This window comes from Callorhinus ursinus, unplaced genomic scaffold (assembly GCF_003265705.2).
Source record: "Callorhinus ursinus isolate GAN/ISIS: 27379988/994484 unplaced genomic scaffold, GSC_fseal_2.0 scaffold36, whole genome shotgun sequence".
Taxonomy (NCBI): domain Eukaryota; kingdom Metazoa; phylum Chordata; class Mammalia; order Carnivora; family Otariidae; genus Callorhinus; species Callorhinus ursinus.
The window spans coordinates 3323734-3339241 of NW_027397098.1; the positions used below are offsets into that span (position 1 = coordinate 3323734).

General features: G+C 46.0%; 1 protein-coding gene across 3 annotated transcripts in view; it reads left to right on the top strand.

Annotated features, from left to right (window-relative positions):
- FRMD4A (FERM domain containing 4A) overlaps positions 1-15508 on the top strand; it is a 595336-nt gene that overhangs the window by 306536 nt on the left and 273292 nt on the right. Inside the window, exon 1 of one of the 3 annotated variants that reach the window (XM_073879883.1) lies at positions 13756-13929. The exons of the other annotated variants lie outside the window; for them this stretch is intronic. Coding sequence (XP_073735984.1) covers positions 13771-13929 — 159 coding nt within the window. The 5' untranslated portion in view covers positions 13756-13770. Of the gene's footprint in view, positions 1-13755; positions 13930-15508 lie in introns of those variants that run through there. 3 annotated transcript variants of the gene reach the window in all.

The following is a 15508-nucleotide window of genomic DNA, read 5'->3' on the forward strand; positions in this document are numbered from 1 at the left end:
CCCCCAGAGGAGAAGAAGCAGGTGCTGCCCAGAGGTGCCAGGGTGGGAGGTGCCACGAGGGCACCGGGGAGACTTCGATTCCCCCAGCCCTGCCTCATCAGAACACTTCTGCCATCGTTCTTGTGTTTCCACCTAAGATTTCATGTGGGCTAAGATTTCTGTAACTTACAAGTCACCAAAAATCACCATTCTCCGTTCTAGGCTGTTAAGTTCAAAAGCAGGGCTTCTCAAACCTCAGTGGACAAGGGATCACCTGGGAATCTGGTCAAATGCAGATGCTGGTTCTTTAGGTCTGGGGTGTTGGGCAGGGCCCGAGAATCTGCATTTCTAACCAGCTCCCAGGTAGTGCTGAAACCAGGGTCCGCGCGAGACACTTTGAGTAACAAGACTCTGATGTATCTTAACTGATGCACACGGACATAGATTATTTTTCTTTCTCTTCTTTATTTCAGATATCATCTATCATCCGTCTCTTTGAATGTCCCTATACCTGTCTATTATCTTTACCCTGACCATATTATGCAGACATATGGGCAAGATCAGCGTGAGTGTCCAATGCACTCGACAAGAAATGAAATCCTCCTGGTGCAGGAGGTTATAAGAGAGAAAGGAAGGAACACAGCACATTGAGTTGTCCCTTTCTGAAAAGCATTCCTTCCTTACATATTGTGGACACTTAAAATATAATCGCCTCAGAAATAGCCTCTCCCTCTTTGATATCCTCCCAAGGTCAAAGAGTCCGCTATGAGACTTTTACATTTGCCGAATTTGGAACTCCTACAGACCTGAAACAGTCCTGGGTCTTCAAAAAATCTGTAACCCTTGCATGAACAAAAGGGAATGTGTGTAGGTTGTGCATCATTCTTTTAAAAAAAGTCCTCTGCACAGATGGAAGGCAGATCATGGCCTTTAGGCAGGAAAGAGATCATTGCATCTCTCGCTCTGTTTTGTACAAGTCGGAAATAAAATATGTAGGCCTGAAACACCAGCCTTTGTCTATTGTCTGATCAGATATTTTTCATTTTCTATCATATCTCAAATGTTTTGTTTCTGTTAAATTTAGAGCTCCTTCTTTAAGAAAAAAAAAATGAAGTATTTATTTTTCAGCCACAGATGATAGCGAGTACTCCTGCCTTGGAGTGATTTTTTTCCCCCTTCCTTTACAGCTGTAGCCTCGTTAATTGTAGGTGGGAAGCAAGCTCTGAAATCATTTGACTTTCTGCTTTACTTAGAAATCTTGCTCCATTAAATTGTAGGATATCCTCCTTAACAGGAAGTCAGGTTCTGCGATCAGCAACATTTGTGTTCTTTGTGCATCGAGATAAAGAAGAGCAAGGGTGTCGCCTGCAGTTTCCTCACGGTTAGGGGAGAGTGGAGAGAGAGGGCAGATAGACAAGAAAATGACCCAAAGATGAGTCACTCATTTCTAAAACAAGAGTCTAAATGCTCTTTGTTGACGGCGGCTTGTAACCTCTGAACGTTCTGGTCTCCCAGCCGCAAGGACAAAGGAGTGAGTGATTCAGGGTCTCAGTTTGACTGCTTCATTCCTGCCTTTGGGGAACCCAAGGACTGAAATATCTCGTCATTAAGAAACCATTTTAATTTAGAAATAAATACGTGTTACTAATACTCAGGCTTTTCAAGTCAGTACGCGATCCTTGTGATGGGAGGAAACTTCCATTTCTTTTACCAAAACATTTCTTTTAACTCTTTAATTATTCTCTAGGAATAACTAAAGGAATAGTTGGGTGGAAGGTCTTTAAATGTTGATTTTCCATCTTGTGTATGGGGAAAAGGTCATTTATGAGCCTCTACCCCGGACCCGCTACTCCACCGGGGTGCTCGTTCCCATGATACTCAGAGGCGAACGCAGGGCTTTTGAAGAGGCTGTTGAAGAATGCAACCCATACACAGTAAACTGACTTGCACACCTCAGTTGCATTGCTCTCAATCACACTGACTGTGAGAATTAAGGGCTATGGCAGGCCTAGATCAGTGGCTCTCAAAGCGTGTGGTCTCAGGGCCAGAGATTCAGCCTTAGCAGGGACTGTGTTAGACATGCAGATGCCCAGGCCGTATACGCAGTGTACTGAGTCAAAAACTCTGGGGTGAGGCCCAGATATCTGTGGGGTTTTTTTTTTTTTAAAGATTTATTTATTTATTTGAGAGAGAGAGCAAGCAAGTGGGGGAAGGGCAAGGGGAGAGACTCCTCAAGCAGACTCCCCACTAAGCCCAACACAGGGCTCAATCTCATGATCCATGAGATCATGACCTGAGTGGAAACCTAGAGTCGGATGCTCAACTGACTGAGCCACCCAGCACCCACCCCCACCCAGAGATCCATGTTTTAAGAAACCCTCCTGGGGATTCTAATGCAGGCTACAGTGTGAGACCTGGTAACCACACAACTCAAAGGAACTTGTCTGCAGGACAGAGACCTCCATGCTGCTTCTTTTCCTTGGCTGCCTGTTAGAACCCCTGGCATGCTTTTTAAAAATATCGATACCAAATCCTTCCCCCAGGCGGATAAAATTGGCATCCATCCCTAAGCAGGGGAGCTCAAGTCAAAACATTTCATGAAAACTTCCCTGGTGACTCTAGCGAGCTGCTGGGGTAGACCGCCGTGAGTCTGCAGGAAAGGAGGGACCAGGTAGGAGAGAGTGCTTGATGCCTGGGACAGGGGGCCTGCAGTCCATGGGTCAGGGTCCGGGCAGGACCTGCACACTTGCCATGCCAGGCAACAGAGATGTCCAAAGCCACAGGTGGCTTTCCTGTCATCAGTGGGCAGCGTGGGGGTGGGGAGGGGCTTCATGGAGAGCCAGGTGGCAGCATCGTGTCAGAGGCCACCTCGCTAGCCCTTCCCGGCTGCAGGTATGAAAACTGTCAGCTCCTGAGGTGGCACTGAGCAAGGCTGGCAGAGTTCTGGGAGATGCCCTGCACTGGCAGAGAGGCTCTCTTGGCCTTGAAGTCTGACATCCAATGGCTTAGGGTGTGCCAGGGACCCACATGTACCCAGGTTGGACATGTTTCTTCCTAAACCCAGGCCAAACTGGTGGGTTCAGGTCCTTGACCCTGACTTGCGTCTGCTTTCCCACAGAGGTTAGAACCTGCTAGGCCTATAGTTCTAATGCCCTGCTTTGCTCTTCCTAACTCTGCTCCCAGTTGGGGGCCCTTCTTCAAATCAGAAAGGGTCCTCATCCCTGTCTGGTAGTTTCTCACATCCCAATGCCTGACCCCCACTCACCACCACTAGCCTATGTTCAGGGTAATTTATGTGGGGCCACAGCCTCAATCAGCCCCCAGACACCCTCGACCAGTGTGATTTATTCAGTGGGCACCAGCCATTCCTGACTTCCTTCCCTTTCTCCAGCCCTCAGCAGAGCACCCTGCCTACCTGACCACTAAGGCCCTATGGGGCATGATGAGGAGAGTGGCCAGCACAGCGTGTCCCGGAGAAGAGAACTGTGAGGGCCATGCAGAGTGCTTGGCACCAAATACCTGAGCTAGACTTCAGAGCTGGACCCCAGGTCCAGCCTAGGAAAAAGGATGCAAATCCAGCAGACATGGTAAAGGATAGGGCTAGCGGAGGCTCCTGCATGCAAAGAAGCATAGGTCTACCTCAGGGCCACCTAATGAACAGGCCTCACTGGGATAAACATCTAGATGTCAGCAGCTGTGTGCCCGTCGGTGGGCAAAGTCCTGTTCTGCCTCTGGAAAGGTCTAGGAACTGGACAGGGTAGCGGCAGGAGATGGAAAAGATGAGTACGGAATGGAATGGCAGTTCCTCAAAAAATTAAATATAGACTCACCGTATGATCCAGCAATTCCACTTCCAGATAAATACCCAGAGAAATGAAAGCAGAGACTCAACCAGGTATTTGTACACCCATGTTCATAGCAGCACTATTCATAACAACCGAAAGGCAGAAACAACCATAATGTCCATTGACAGATGAACGGGTAAATGAAATGCGGTCTAGCCTCATACAGTGGAATATTATTCAGTGTTAAAGAGGACTCGAACTCTGCCACCTGCTACAACATGGATGAACCTTGAAGACGCAATGCTAAGCAAAATAAACCCAACACAGAAGGACAGATACTGCATGCTTCCGCGGTACGCTCCCTCTCACAAGACGAGAGCAGTCAAATTCACGGGGACAGAAAGTAGAATGCTGGGTGCCAGAGGCTGCGAGGAACGGGGGGTTAGCATTTAATGAGTACAAGGGTTTGGTTTTGCAAGATGAAAGGGTCCTGGAGACGGCTGGTGGTGATGTTTGCACAACACTGTGATGTACTTAATGTACTTAATGTACACTTAAAAACGGTCAAAATGGTAAATGTTATGTTATATATATCTTACCGTAATTAAAAAAAAACAATAAATATCTGAAACCTGGAGGATTGGGGTGTGAAAGCCGACAGGGGAATGCTTCCACGCGTCCCACTGGAAATGAGGAAGGGGTTATCGACCTGGGTCTGGGCTCTGAACACAGGCTCGATGTCACAAAACCTCTGCCGTGCAGGCTGCTCTGGTTTTCGCATTTTGAAATCCGTCCTGAGTTTTGGTGGAGGAGGTGGAGTGCTCCCTCGAGAGAGGGCCCCAGGCCGCTTAATTGTGGTCAGACTCACCGAGGAGAGCTCAGACCTGACTATTACTAGCACTTAATTAACGAGGAGCCTGGTCCCAGCTGCGGTACAATGAGGCTGTTGTCCTGGGTTTATTAAGAGACACACGCAGAAGGCGCTTAGCTCCTCCGCATCTCCTCCCAGCTGAATCTTAAATCATCACCTTTGTTTCTGCAACAAGGGGGAAATAACCAATACCCGGATCCAATTTCCTTCTTCTCTCCTGGAAATTTACCTCAAATTATAACACACAGAGACTTTTTTTTTTTTAAGCGAAAAAATTCATTATATTCTGTTTTTCGTGACAAATCCAACAGTAAAGTCTAAGCTAGTTTTCCTTATAGATTTTCAGATGCTTTCATGGCCGGCACAGGTGTAATTACATTTTTTCTCTTGAATCGTTAAAAGACATTATATTTCGTTTCATCGGTGGTTTCCCTGGTTCACTGACTGCAGGGTTGCTGAAGGACGAAAGGGGCCTCCTGCAATTTCGGGGACATACTAAGCCTTGGGTTCAATAAATATTTCACTTAGCCGCTCAGAGATTGGCAGAACACAGGAGAAATCCAAACGGGGAATTTGAAGCAGTTGACAGAAGTACCTGGCAGGGCCTCCCCTCTTCCTCATTTGCACACCTGCACACCTCGCCTCTTCCTGACTTGCACACCTGCATTTTGGGTTCAGCCTGCTTGGCTCTCCTTCAGTCTTCCATCCAGCCATGGCCCCCCTTCTGGATGTCTATGACCACTGTCCTGATTTCCTAACCATAATTTGCCCAGACCTCCCACCAGCCCCAACAGAGTTCTTGGTTTTCCAAGCTCTGTTGCTAAATCCTAACCCACCCCTACAATCCTCGATCAGCCTGGATGCAGAAAAGATCTTGCTACTTATAGTCTGGCTATATGGTTCCAAAAGGCAGCACTCCAAATAATACTTTTATCTATAAAGGATCTTAATGAGAAAGGGGCGCCTGGATGGTTCGTCAGGTAAGCGTTTGACTCTGGATTTCAGCTCAGGTCATGATCTCAGGGTCATGAGATCGAGCCCCACATCCAGTTCCGTGCTCAGCGGGGAGTCTGCTTGAGATTCTCTCTCTTTCCCTCTGCCCCTCCACCTGCTCTCGCATGCTCGCTCTTTCTTTCTCTCTCTCTCTCTCAAACAAATAAATCTTAAAAAAAAAAAAGAGAGAGAGAGAGGTCTTAATGAGAAAAGTATAGTATTAAGTTCTTCCATGGTAGTCTAGGCAACTCACCACATCAATAAACTTATCCTAAAACAGGCCTAACTTTGTATATATATCAAAGGATTTGCTTTTTGGCTCACTTGGAATTTGTTATACCAAAGTCCAGCTGATGGACTAATCAAATCCCCGCTGACCAACTAGAGTAAAGAACTCATGCTTGCTTTTCGTTTGGTTTTGTGCGTTTGGCAGTTTTCTATCATTGTTAGGGATGCTTTTTCATGAGAAAACTTTTGTAAACTTCAGAAAATGGGATGGACTAGAATAGAATAGATTTTCTGCCACGGTCCTGTTGGAATATGGTCTCTAGAATCAGGCGTAGCTCTTGGCCTGTTGAAGTCCTGACCTCTGGACTCCATGATACTAATGATATGGAGCCCTGGGGTGGGACAATGTGGTGGTCAGCGGATAGTCTCCCAGCTGGGTTCTTGGGATGGCCAGACCTCTTTTACATCTCTGCTTTCTTCTTCCCCCTTGAGAAAAGCATTCTAAGGAAGCAAGAGAAAAATGTAACCTTGAAAATGGCTTCCCAAAGTCATTAGCTCGCCAAAATTGCCTCTGACCCACAGAGCTGCATTGACCCTACGTACATTAGGAAGACATTCCATTCCCATTCATCAAGCCTCCTGCATTGTCTGTGTCGTAGTGTGTCATGTCTTCATTACTGAATAAGAAATGGAGATGGAGGGCTAACCCTAATATGCCTGCTCCTTGAGAAGCCAAAACAAGAACAACAGAACTTCCTGTTAGGAGACTTAAGCTACTCCAGAGTAGATTTTATGAAGGCAGGTCACCCAAGAGCAGGAAGAAAAGCCACAAGCCTAGGCTTTTACATAAAATGCACATTTTTATTCATTCCATAGTCATTACATTTCTATTAAGTTCAAACACTAAGGATTTTTTTAAAAAATAGGATTGCTAAATTGGAAGGAGCTTTAGAGAGGAAGTAGACTTTCATGGAAATGAATAACACATTATCTTAAAAACTTCCTATTATAAGTAATGCAATATTATAAACAGTGTAATACCCACAGCTGAGTGAAGGGCTAAAAGGAATTTAAGCGATAGGTAAAAACTGAGTGTTCTTATCCTGGTTTATGTCTTACTCAGTTCTACTTGCTTCCCCTTACATCTGGAGGAGAAACCTTAACTTCCTCCTCACTGAGTTATCCTCAAACCTTTTCACGGCTTCTAGATACGAGTTTTCTAACATCTTCTCAATTCCCACATGGAGGGCTAGTGTTGATGATCTGTCAACAACTCTCCTATGAGAATTAGCGCATCTTCCTGTGTAAGAGCAGATGGAAGGGATTCTCAAACAGGCAGACCTCCTGTTTTGTGAATAGGACCCCCAACCTTAAACCTTCACTCCCGACAGGCCCCCGACCATTGTCCTGGGAGTCCTAAACAAAACAAAGCATATGTTTTTTCACAGAAGGCCATGATCTCATAAACACACGCTTGCAAAATAGATGCTCAAAAATTACCCTTGGCCACTAAGTTCCATGGAAACCAAATAATAAGAGATCAAGAAAAGAGGAGCCGAGAGCATTTAATTTCTCGTTCAGGGCCTGGATTGATTGAATTCAGACAGCCCTGATTGTATTTCTGTTGGGGCCTGGCATATATATGAGAACTTACTTTCGTAACCACAGTAATTGATAGGATGACATCACTTTTAAGGCCATAGGACCACTGTAGAATGGTTTGTGGAGCGTGGGGGAGATATTTCTAAACATAGCTCTTGGCGTGCTTTTCTGGAAGCGCTTAAGCCAGAGGGCAGTTCCTGCCTCTCTTCTACTTTCCCAGGGACCCAAAATATTTTTATATACACAGCCAAGCTTTTTTTTTTTTTTTTTTTTAAATCATGCTCCCAAACGGACAGAGTGAGCTCCCTCGCTTTTATATAAATGGGCCCCTTGGGTTCTCAGGTTGAGGAACGATGATGCAGTGATGACTCTTTGTCAGATCTGGGATATCTTCCAGACCCAAATATGGGATTAAATATGCTAGTGGGCGGCCCTGAAACGCCTCTGGATTTCAAAAGATTGTTTGGGTTTGGGTTTTGCACGTCGCCCACTCACTTAACCACACCAATGCTCTTTCTAAATACCCTTTTCCCAAAGAGCTGGCACTAGGACGATAAAGAGACAAATGAGGATGAAAAGTGTTTGGACTTCTTGCCCCTGATGGTGGGTGTGAGAGGGTCGGGAGAGGAAGGAAGACATGTGGAGGTGGTGGAGGGAGCAGTCGAGGACGGAAGAGGAAATGCTGGGCTTTCCGGCACCTTCCATCCTGTTTCCCCAGAGTCCATCTGCAGCAGCAAGCACAGGGCTCAGTCGGGGGGGTGGGGTGGGGACAGCAGGTAGCCCCTGAGAGGCACCCTTTCCGCGTGCTGCCACATCCCCTCGACTCAAAGGCATGTCACAGACTTTGATTAGGAAAGCAAGAACACTACCACTTCACACCCACTAGGATGGCTCTAATCAGAAAGACAGACACTAAGATCCTTGGTGAGGATGTAGAGAAATTAGGGCCCTCACACGCTGCTGGTGTGGCCGTCTTGACAACACCATGGCAGTTCCTCAAAAGGTTACACGGAGAGTTACCACATGATCCTGCAGCTGCACTCCTAAGGATCTACCCAAGAGAACCGAAAAACATACATCTACACAAAACCTCGTCCCTAAGTGTCCATAGCAGCATTATGGCTGATAGCCCAAAAGTGGGAATGACCCAAACGCCCATCGGTGGGTGAACAGATAAAGAAAACGTGATCCATCCATACGATGAAATGGTATTCACCACGACAAAGAAATGAGGTGTGGGACATGCCACGACATGCATGAACCTTGAAAACATTATGCTAAGTGAATGAAGCCGGCCGCAAAGATCACATTTACATAACATTTTCAGAAGAGGCACATCTATGGAGACAGGTGGTAGATATGTAGTTGCCGGAGGCTGGGGAGGGGCTGAGAAAATTTGGAGCGCTGATGCCAGCTAATAAGTACAGGCTGTCTTTTTGGGGTGATGAAAATGCTCTAAATTTAGATTGTGGTGATTATTGTAGAGCCCTGTGAATATACCACAAAACGGTTGAGTTGCACAGTTTAAATGGATGGAGTGTATGGTCCGTAAATTATATCTCAATTGTTGGGTTCTTTTTTTTTTTTTAAGAATACTAACAAAGGGGGTGCCTGGATGGCTCAGTCGATTGGGCATCTGCCTTCGGCTCGGCTCGTGATCCTGGGGTCCTGGGATCGAACCCCACATTGGGCTCCCTGCTTGGCGGGAAGCCTGCTTCTCCCTCTCCCTCTACTGTTCTCCCTGCTTGTGCTCTCTCGCTCTCTCTGTCAAATAAATAAATAAAATCTTAAAAAAAAAATAAAAAGAATACTAACAAAGAAGTATGGGCCACCTTCACTTAAAGAATAAAGCTTCCAGCCCTGCCCCAGACCAGCATTTTGGTTGCACATGGGGATTTAATAACAAGCATTCAGTGGAAGGAAAGAACAAAATGTGCAATACATTTAAGCCCAAGTTTGAGTCCTGTTGGAAGTCAGGAGGCGAATGTAGAATTAAAATGTGAGTTAGTAGCTGAGAACTGAAAAGGTCCACATGTGGCACAGAAATGGTAACTGCAAAACCAAAAGGAATCTGCTTTCTACAAAACCTGGAAATAGGGTTGACGGGTGTTTTTGAAAATGCCCCTGCTTTCCCCTCACTGTTGTGGATTCATTTCTTTTCCTGCACCTTGTTGGGCTCACTTTGGAGTACATTGCTCATTGATCCCTCTCCTTCCAAGAGAACAGATCTGGTTGGAGTAAGGCCTTCATTCTGGTTGAAACGTCTTGGTGTTGGAGCTCCACTGGACTGGGCTTTGATGTGGGAGCAACTGCTCTTGACCTTCAGATTCTGTTAGTAAAAGATAACAAAACACATCACAGAGAATCTTTTCAAAAGGTATTTGTGCCTCCCATCAGCTGACTTTCACCTGACAGAGAGCATAGGAGTTCTCCATCCGTCTTAGGGCTGACATTTTCTAAAATAGATGGCAATAAATAATCACTGAATAATTACGATGGGTTACATTAGAATGCATTTCTGAATATATTTCTTGGGCTGCTATAAATAGACTTCTCTGTGTGCATGCAATTTCCGGTATCTTTATGTATTTGCAAATTTTGTTCCTAATTGCGCCGCATATTACTTTCAACTTAGAGTTTTTCCAAGTCCTTCTCAAGGCGGTAATTATGTCTGAAAACATCCCTAGAGTCAGGCAAAGGCATTCATTGCTTTGAAAATAATTCCTCTGTCTTTACAAATACAGTGAACGAGAGTCTACTCGCAGGAACAGAAAACCCAGAGGCGGAGGTGGACACAAGGAAGACGATGTGCCGGGGGGGGGGGCAGGGGGCAGTACGGCCAGTGCCCCTCGGTGGCCCTGTGTCCCGTTCAATGCCCCACCTGCCTCTCCTGCCGTTGCCCTGGGCAGAAACTCTTGGCTTCGCCACCCCGCCTCCTTCCCACGGTCAGCACCTGATTTAGAGTTTCCAGTCTCAGTCCCTTCCCAAATATGGAACCACAGGATCGAGACTTCTGCTTCTCCTTGTGATGTTCCCCCAGGGCAGACGGGAGGCCAGCACCCAGCAACTGAGCCAGTCCTGCCAACTGACTCAGTCCTCAGACTCTCTTCACCCCAAACATGAGCAAAAAGTCTCCTGAAAGGAGAGGTGATTCTGTAATCGCTCTTTCTGACGCCTTCCTGGTATCTCAAATGCCGTTCGTCACCCCTTGGCACCCACGAGGCCACTGATTCATCATTCTTTAAAGTTTTGTGAGCAACTGTCTAAGTGCTACACTGTCCAGAAAACCCCGATTTTCTATTATTTCCCAGGAAAGAGTAAAGAACGTGGTTAGAAAGAGGTAGGAGTAAGGCAAATACAGGTCCTTCTTTTGCCCAGTGAGCCCTGAGGTCCCGTCCCCATTCCATCACAATAGGCATGGGGTCTGCTCGGGCTGCTGCCACCCTCTGCACTGTACTCTCCTCCCCCGGATGCACACGCAGACCCACGAACTCAGACAGACACACAGATATACATCCGTACATAGAAACACATGTACAGACACACAGACATGCACACAGACACACACACACATCTGTGTCCCATTGCTCTGAGCATTCTAAATCCCTTTCAAAGCACAGGGCTTCATGGTCAATGGTAATAGTGCTGTTTGCATGCACAACCTCCCATCTGCTGTTGGGGAAGCTGCCCTGTCAAAGTCTGAATGATCGACCTCAAATCTAAGGCAGAATCAGAGACAGTTGAAGACACTGGGCAGTGTCCTCCACCAGCCCATCTGCTAAAGTTACCAGACTCCTCAGAGGACATGTCTGTCCCCATGAGTGGTAAAGATTTCAGGGCAGTTTGAGTAATAAGTCTTGCTATTCTCAGGAACTAATATGTTTATATTCAGGCATGTTTTTAAAAGCTTATTATGGCACCTTTATACTTAAAAGATTCCTAGACCATAAGCTAAATATATATATTTAACTTAAAAAAAATTTTTAAGTCACATTGTTTAATCTTAGAGTAAAACAGCGCCTTTAAAACTGTCCCTATCTATTCCATAATTACATGCTTTGGATAAGAGCCTGGTTCACAGCCAAAATCCCCAGAGGATGGAGAGCATGAGCTCGGGGACACAGGCAAAAGCTAACTATGATGTAGCTTGCCTTTGTTTTTTCTTGAGAATTCCAAGGTGGTTGACTAATGTTAATGGAGCAATCATTTTCCACATACTGTTTGTTTTTTAGCTTTGCTTTTTCTTTCCTTCCTTCCTTCCTTCTTCCCTTCCTCCTTCCTCTTTCCTTCTTTCTGTTTTAATAAAACAATCTCTGCTGATGGCGTGTTTGTAGAAAGGCAAGATTCCTTAGTATCCCCTCACCTCTTACGACAGACTGTGTGGAAATAAAGGAATAATATACAGGAATGAAATCATGCATAATGTTTTACCCTAGAGCTATTACTCATGGTGATAAAATTCATCAAAGAAGAGTTTAAATGAAAATGGTCTTCACATATTAATTAATGAATTCATTTATCCATAGCAAAAAGAGAAAAGGAGTTAAGGTGATTTAGAGAAACACAGAATTTTAAATCATCACAAGAGTTTTGTGTCATCAGTGGTAGGCATGTCCTTGACTTGCCTGATCATGGTTAAGTGCTCAAAAAAAAAAAAATTAAAGTCAGCTACATGCCATACCCTGTGTTACCCACTTTAAGTATATCACTCATTTGATCCTCACAACAACCCTGTGAGGTCATTATGATTTTCCTCTTACAGATAAAGAAATGAGTCAGAGAAGTCAATTAATTTGTCTAAGGTCACACAGGTAAGTGGTAGGGCCAAATTCAAACTCAGGTATGTCTGACTCCCGGACACTCCAATAGGTTAGTGAGTTAGGCTTGACTATTTTTCTGATGACATGAAAGTTTTGAATTAAAGAGACAAGATAATCAATTAATCCATGGGAAGGATGTGCAGAAAGCAGATATGCCTCAGTAACTACTATGGTTCTTCAGGACCATGGAATCAAAATTTAAGACTAAACACGCCTCTCCTCTTAACTGGACAGCTTGTGTTGTGACTGAATCATCCCCTACACCTTTCCTGCCCTTCCCACTTTGGGACCTCATCTTTTGGCATATAACCTATTGAATTCGGATGCAGATGCCCTTCTGAAACAAGGTTAAAAGTGATCAAAACTTGGGGCACCTGGGTGATTCAGTTGGTTGAGCATCCGACTCTTGGTTTCGGTTCAGGTCATGATCTCAGGGTCCTGACAGCAAGCCCCGCGTCGGGCTCCGCGCTCAGCGCAGAGTTGCTTGATATCCCCTTCTCCCTCTCCCTCTCTCCCTCCCCCCACACTCGCTGGCGCTCACTCTCTCTCTCAAGTAAATAAAAAAAAAAAATCTTAAAAAAATGACCAAAACTCAAAAAAACTTAATAGACATGGCAAATAGCTGTGCCCTGTTTAACTGGATGTCCTTCCTTGGGTTAAGGTCTTCATAGGGCTTATCCAACACATAATAGAGTTGCAAGAGCTTTTGCAGAAAATGCCCCGTTATGGGGAGAAATGAGATACATTGCCTTTCCTTCTTTTATCTGCTTTCCTCCAAAATCACAGACGTTGATACTAAATCTAATAGATAGGTTTTCTTACAGCCCTTTTAATCCTAATGTAAACTTGGGAAATGTCCAAAGAAAATGTGGGCGTTTCTGTAAAGTGCCCCCAGAAATAGTAATCTCTCCAGTGTTGATACAAAGTTGGACTTCTTGCTTCACCATGCAGAAAATCTTTGGTTCTCTAAGTTTTAAAGAGTTAAGAGAAGAGATGGAATGCCTTGGGAATTTTGGCAGGGCAAGCCAGAGCTCCTTCCCCTTTGCTTCTCACCCTGGATGGAATCTCGAAACCACAGGAACCCAGTGATGACTCGGGGCTGATGCTCTTCCCTCGATTTTGGGTTGACCTGCCCCCAAAGCCAGCTCTGTGTCCGCAGCAGTCCCCCGACAGGGAGGGATGTGCGATTATCTGCAGGGTGAGAGGCTTATTTTTACCTTGTCCCTGGTTAGTTCCCAGAGACAGGGAGAAAACATTTTGATTTAGGAGCTATTTGCTAATCCTTGAGGGAAAACAGTCCCTGCAGATTAGTGAGGGTAGAGGGAAGGTAGGAGGAGAGGAGAGTGGGACAGAGGAAACAGAGTTATTTTGACTGCATTTTTTCCTTACCCGATTAAATCTTGGTGACATTTGAACTTTGTGTTACTAAAAGAACACAGCCCTGTATGTGGGGCCTGGGACCAGAGGGGTAAAGGCGGGGCCTGGAGCTGGCATGGCTGCAGGGCCGCTGGGCTCAGAAGACCTGCTATGTAGCTGGGACCGTCTCGTCTGGGGCCTGACTTCCCAGGTCCTGAGGACGTGTCGAGGGGGACACCTTTGGATCCTGCAGCTGATGCTGAAACCATGGTGCAACTCCAGGGCTGTCTACCAGGTGGGACCTGAAGCTCCTCTTACGTTTCTTTGCAGCATGAGAAATCAGCGGGGGATGGTGGGGAAGGAGCGTAAGCTGCTATCACTTGTTTAGTGCTATGAAGCGTGTTGTGATAGTGGGGAAGGGGCTGACATTAATTGAGCATCATCTTCTAGGTACCGGGCACCATGAGAGGTGCTTCGTAAATAGGACGCAATTCAATCTTCCGAACAAATGGGTAGAGTAGGTGCTTTCGTCACCGTTTTGAGATGGGGTTATTGAAACTCAGGGAAGGTTTATTGTTCATTCAAAGTCACACTGTTAGGAAATGACAGAGCCCTGTGATTTAAAGCAAGGTTTTTCTGGCTAAAAAGACAAGGACACCCTTTTGATGGGTTCATGTTCCTCTCACAGAAGAAATGCTGTTTTCTCAAAAGATGTGCGTGTGCGTGTGTGTGTCCGTGTGTTGGGGGTGGTGACCAGCTGGTAAGGAGCGGGTGGCCATGGGACAGGAGACAAGGAGGGAAGAACACTGAGAAACAATACTGAGTCTCTGGCCTCACCTTCCTGCCCTTTGGTGGCTTCCTCAGCAGCCTCTGAAGTCAGACCTCCACACGCAGCCTCTTTTTCTCAAGAGAGAACATTTTCTGCAGGAGGGTGGCCCTTCTGAGTCCCCTGGCTGGGGGTGCAGAGCCCTTCACACGGGGGAGACGAGAGGGTCTGGTTTCCCCGTCATCCATCCGGACTGGTGGCATGAAGCCAGGTCCTGCTTGCCACGGGGACTTCCCCAGCCCAGACTGAGAGAAAGGACTCCGACCTTACTGGGGGGTTGTGAAGGCAGAGTAGTAATGGGCAGCTCTTCCCCTGACTGCTTCTCGAAGGGAATGTCCCTAGCTCTTCCTCCGCTGGTGCTTTTTGCAACCTAGTTTCCCTCATTAAATCAACTTGAGTGGTTTTGCTCTCGGTTAGCTGGCTCACCCCACTGCTTGGAACCAAGGACATACAGCTGGCCTTTGTATTTTTAGGCGTAATTTGGCAGCATATAATCCCTTAATGAACTGTAATGGCTAAACAGTACAGGGCCATGTGGCCACCCCTCCCCTAACCCCACCTCCTGGAATGTCTGGACTTTCCTTGGAAAGGGACGTTTCCTTGGAAGACACGCCCAAAAGCCCTGTGTTGACTTCACAGAGGGACATAACCCTCCAGGACTCCCAGTCCTGCTTCTTCATCACCTTGTTGGCAGATGGGGTGAACATAGTTCAAGCGGTTTCTGGGAATGAGATCTTTTTCCAGAATTCTTGTGTTTGAAGGGCACATACCTGGAGTTTTACTACAAATAGCAAATCGATCGGCAATAGATCATAAAAGAAGCTTGAGAGCAGTCTTCCCAAATTGGACAGCAGTCTGAAAAATGTATACGGTATTTCAAAATGATGAGTTGTGAATCTGAAAGAATTCTGGAAAAAAATCTCCCAGATGGGAGATTCAAGTAGTCATGTGGCTGGTTTGTCCATGTGAAGCTTTTCCTGAACCCCTGGTTGGCGTTTGGTATAATCCCTTGGTCAGGAAAATTCTGTCTCCTCAGTTGTCACTGTGA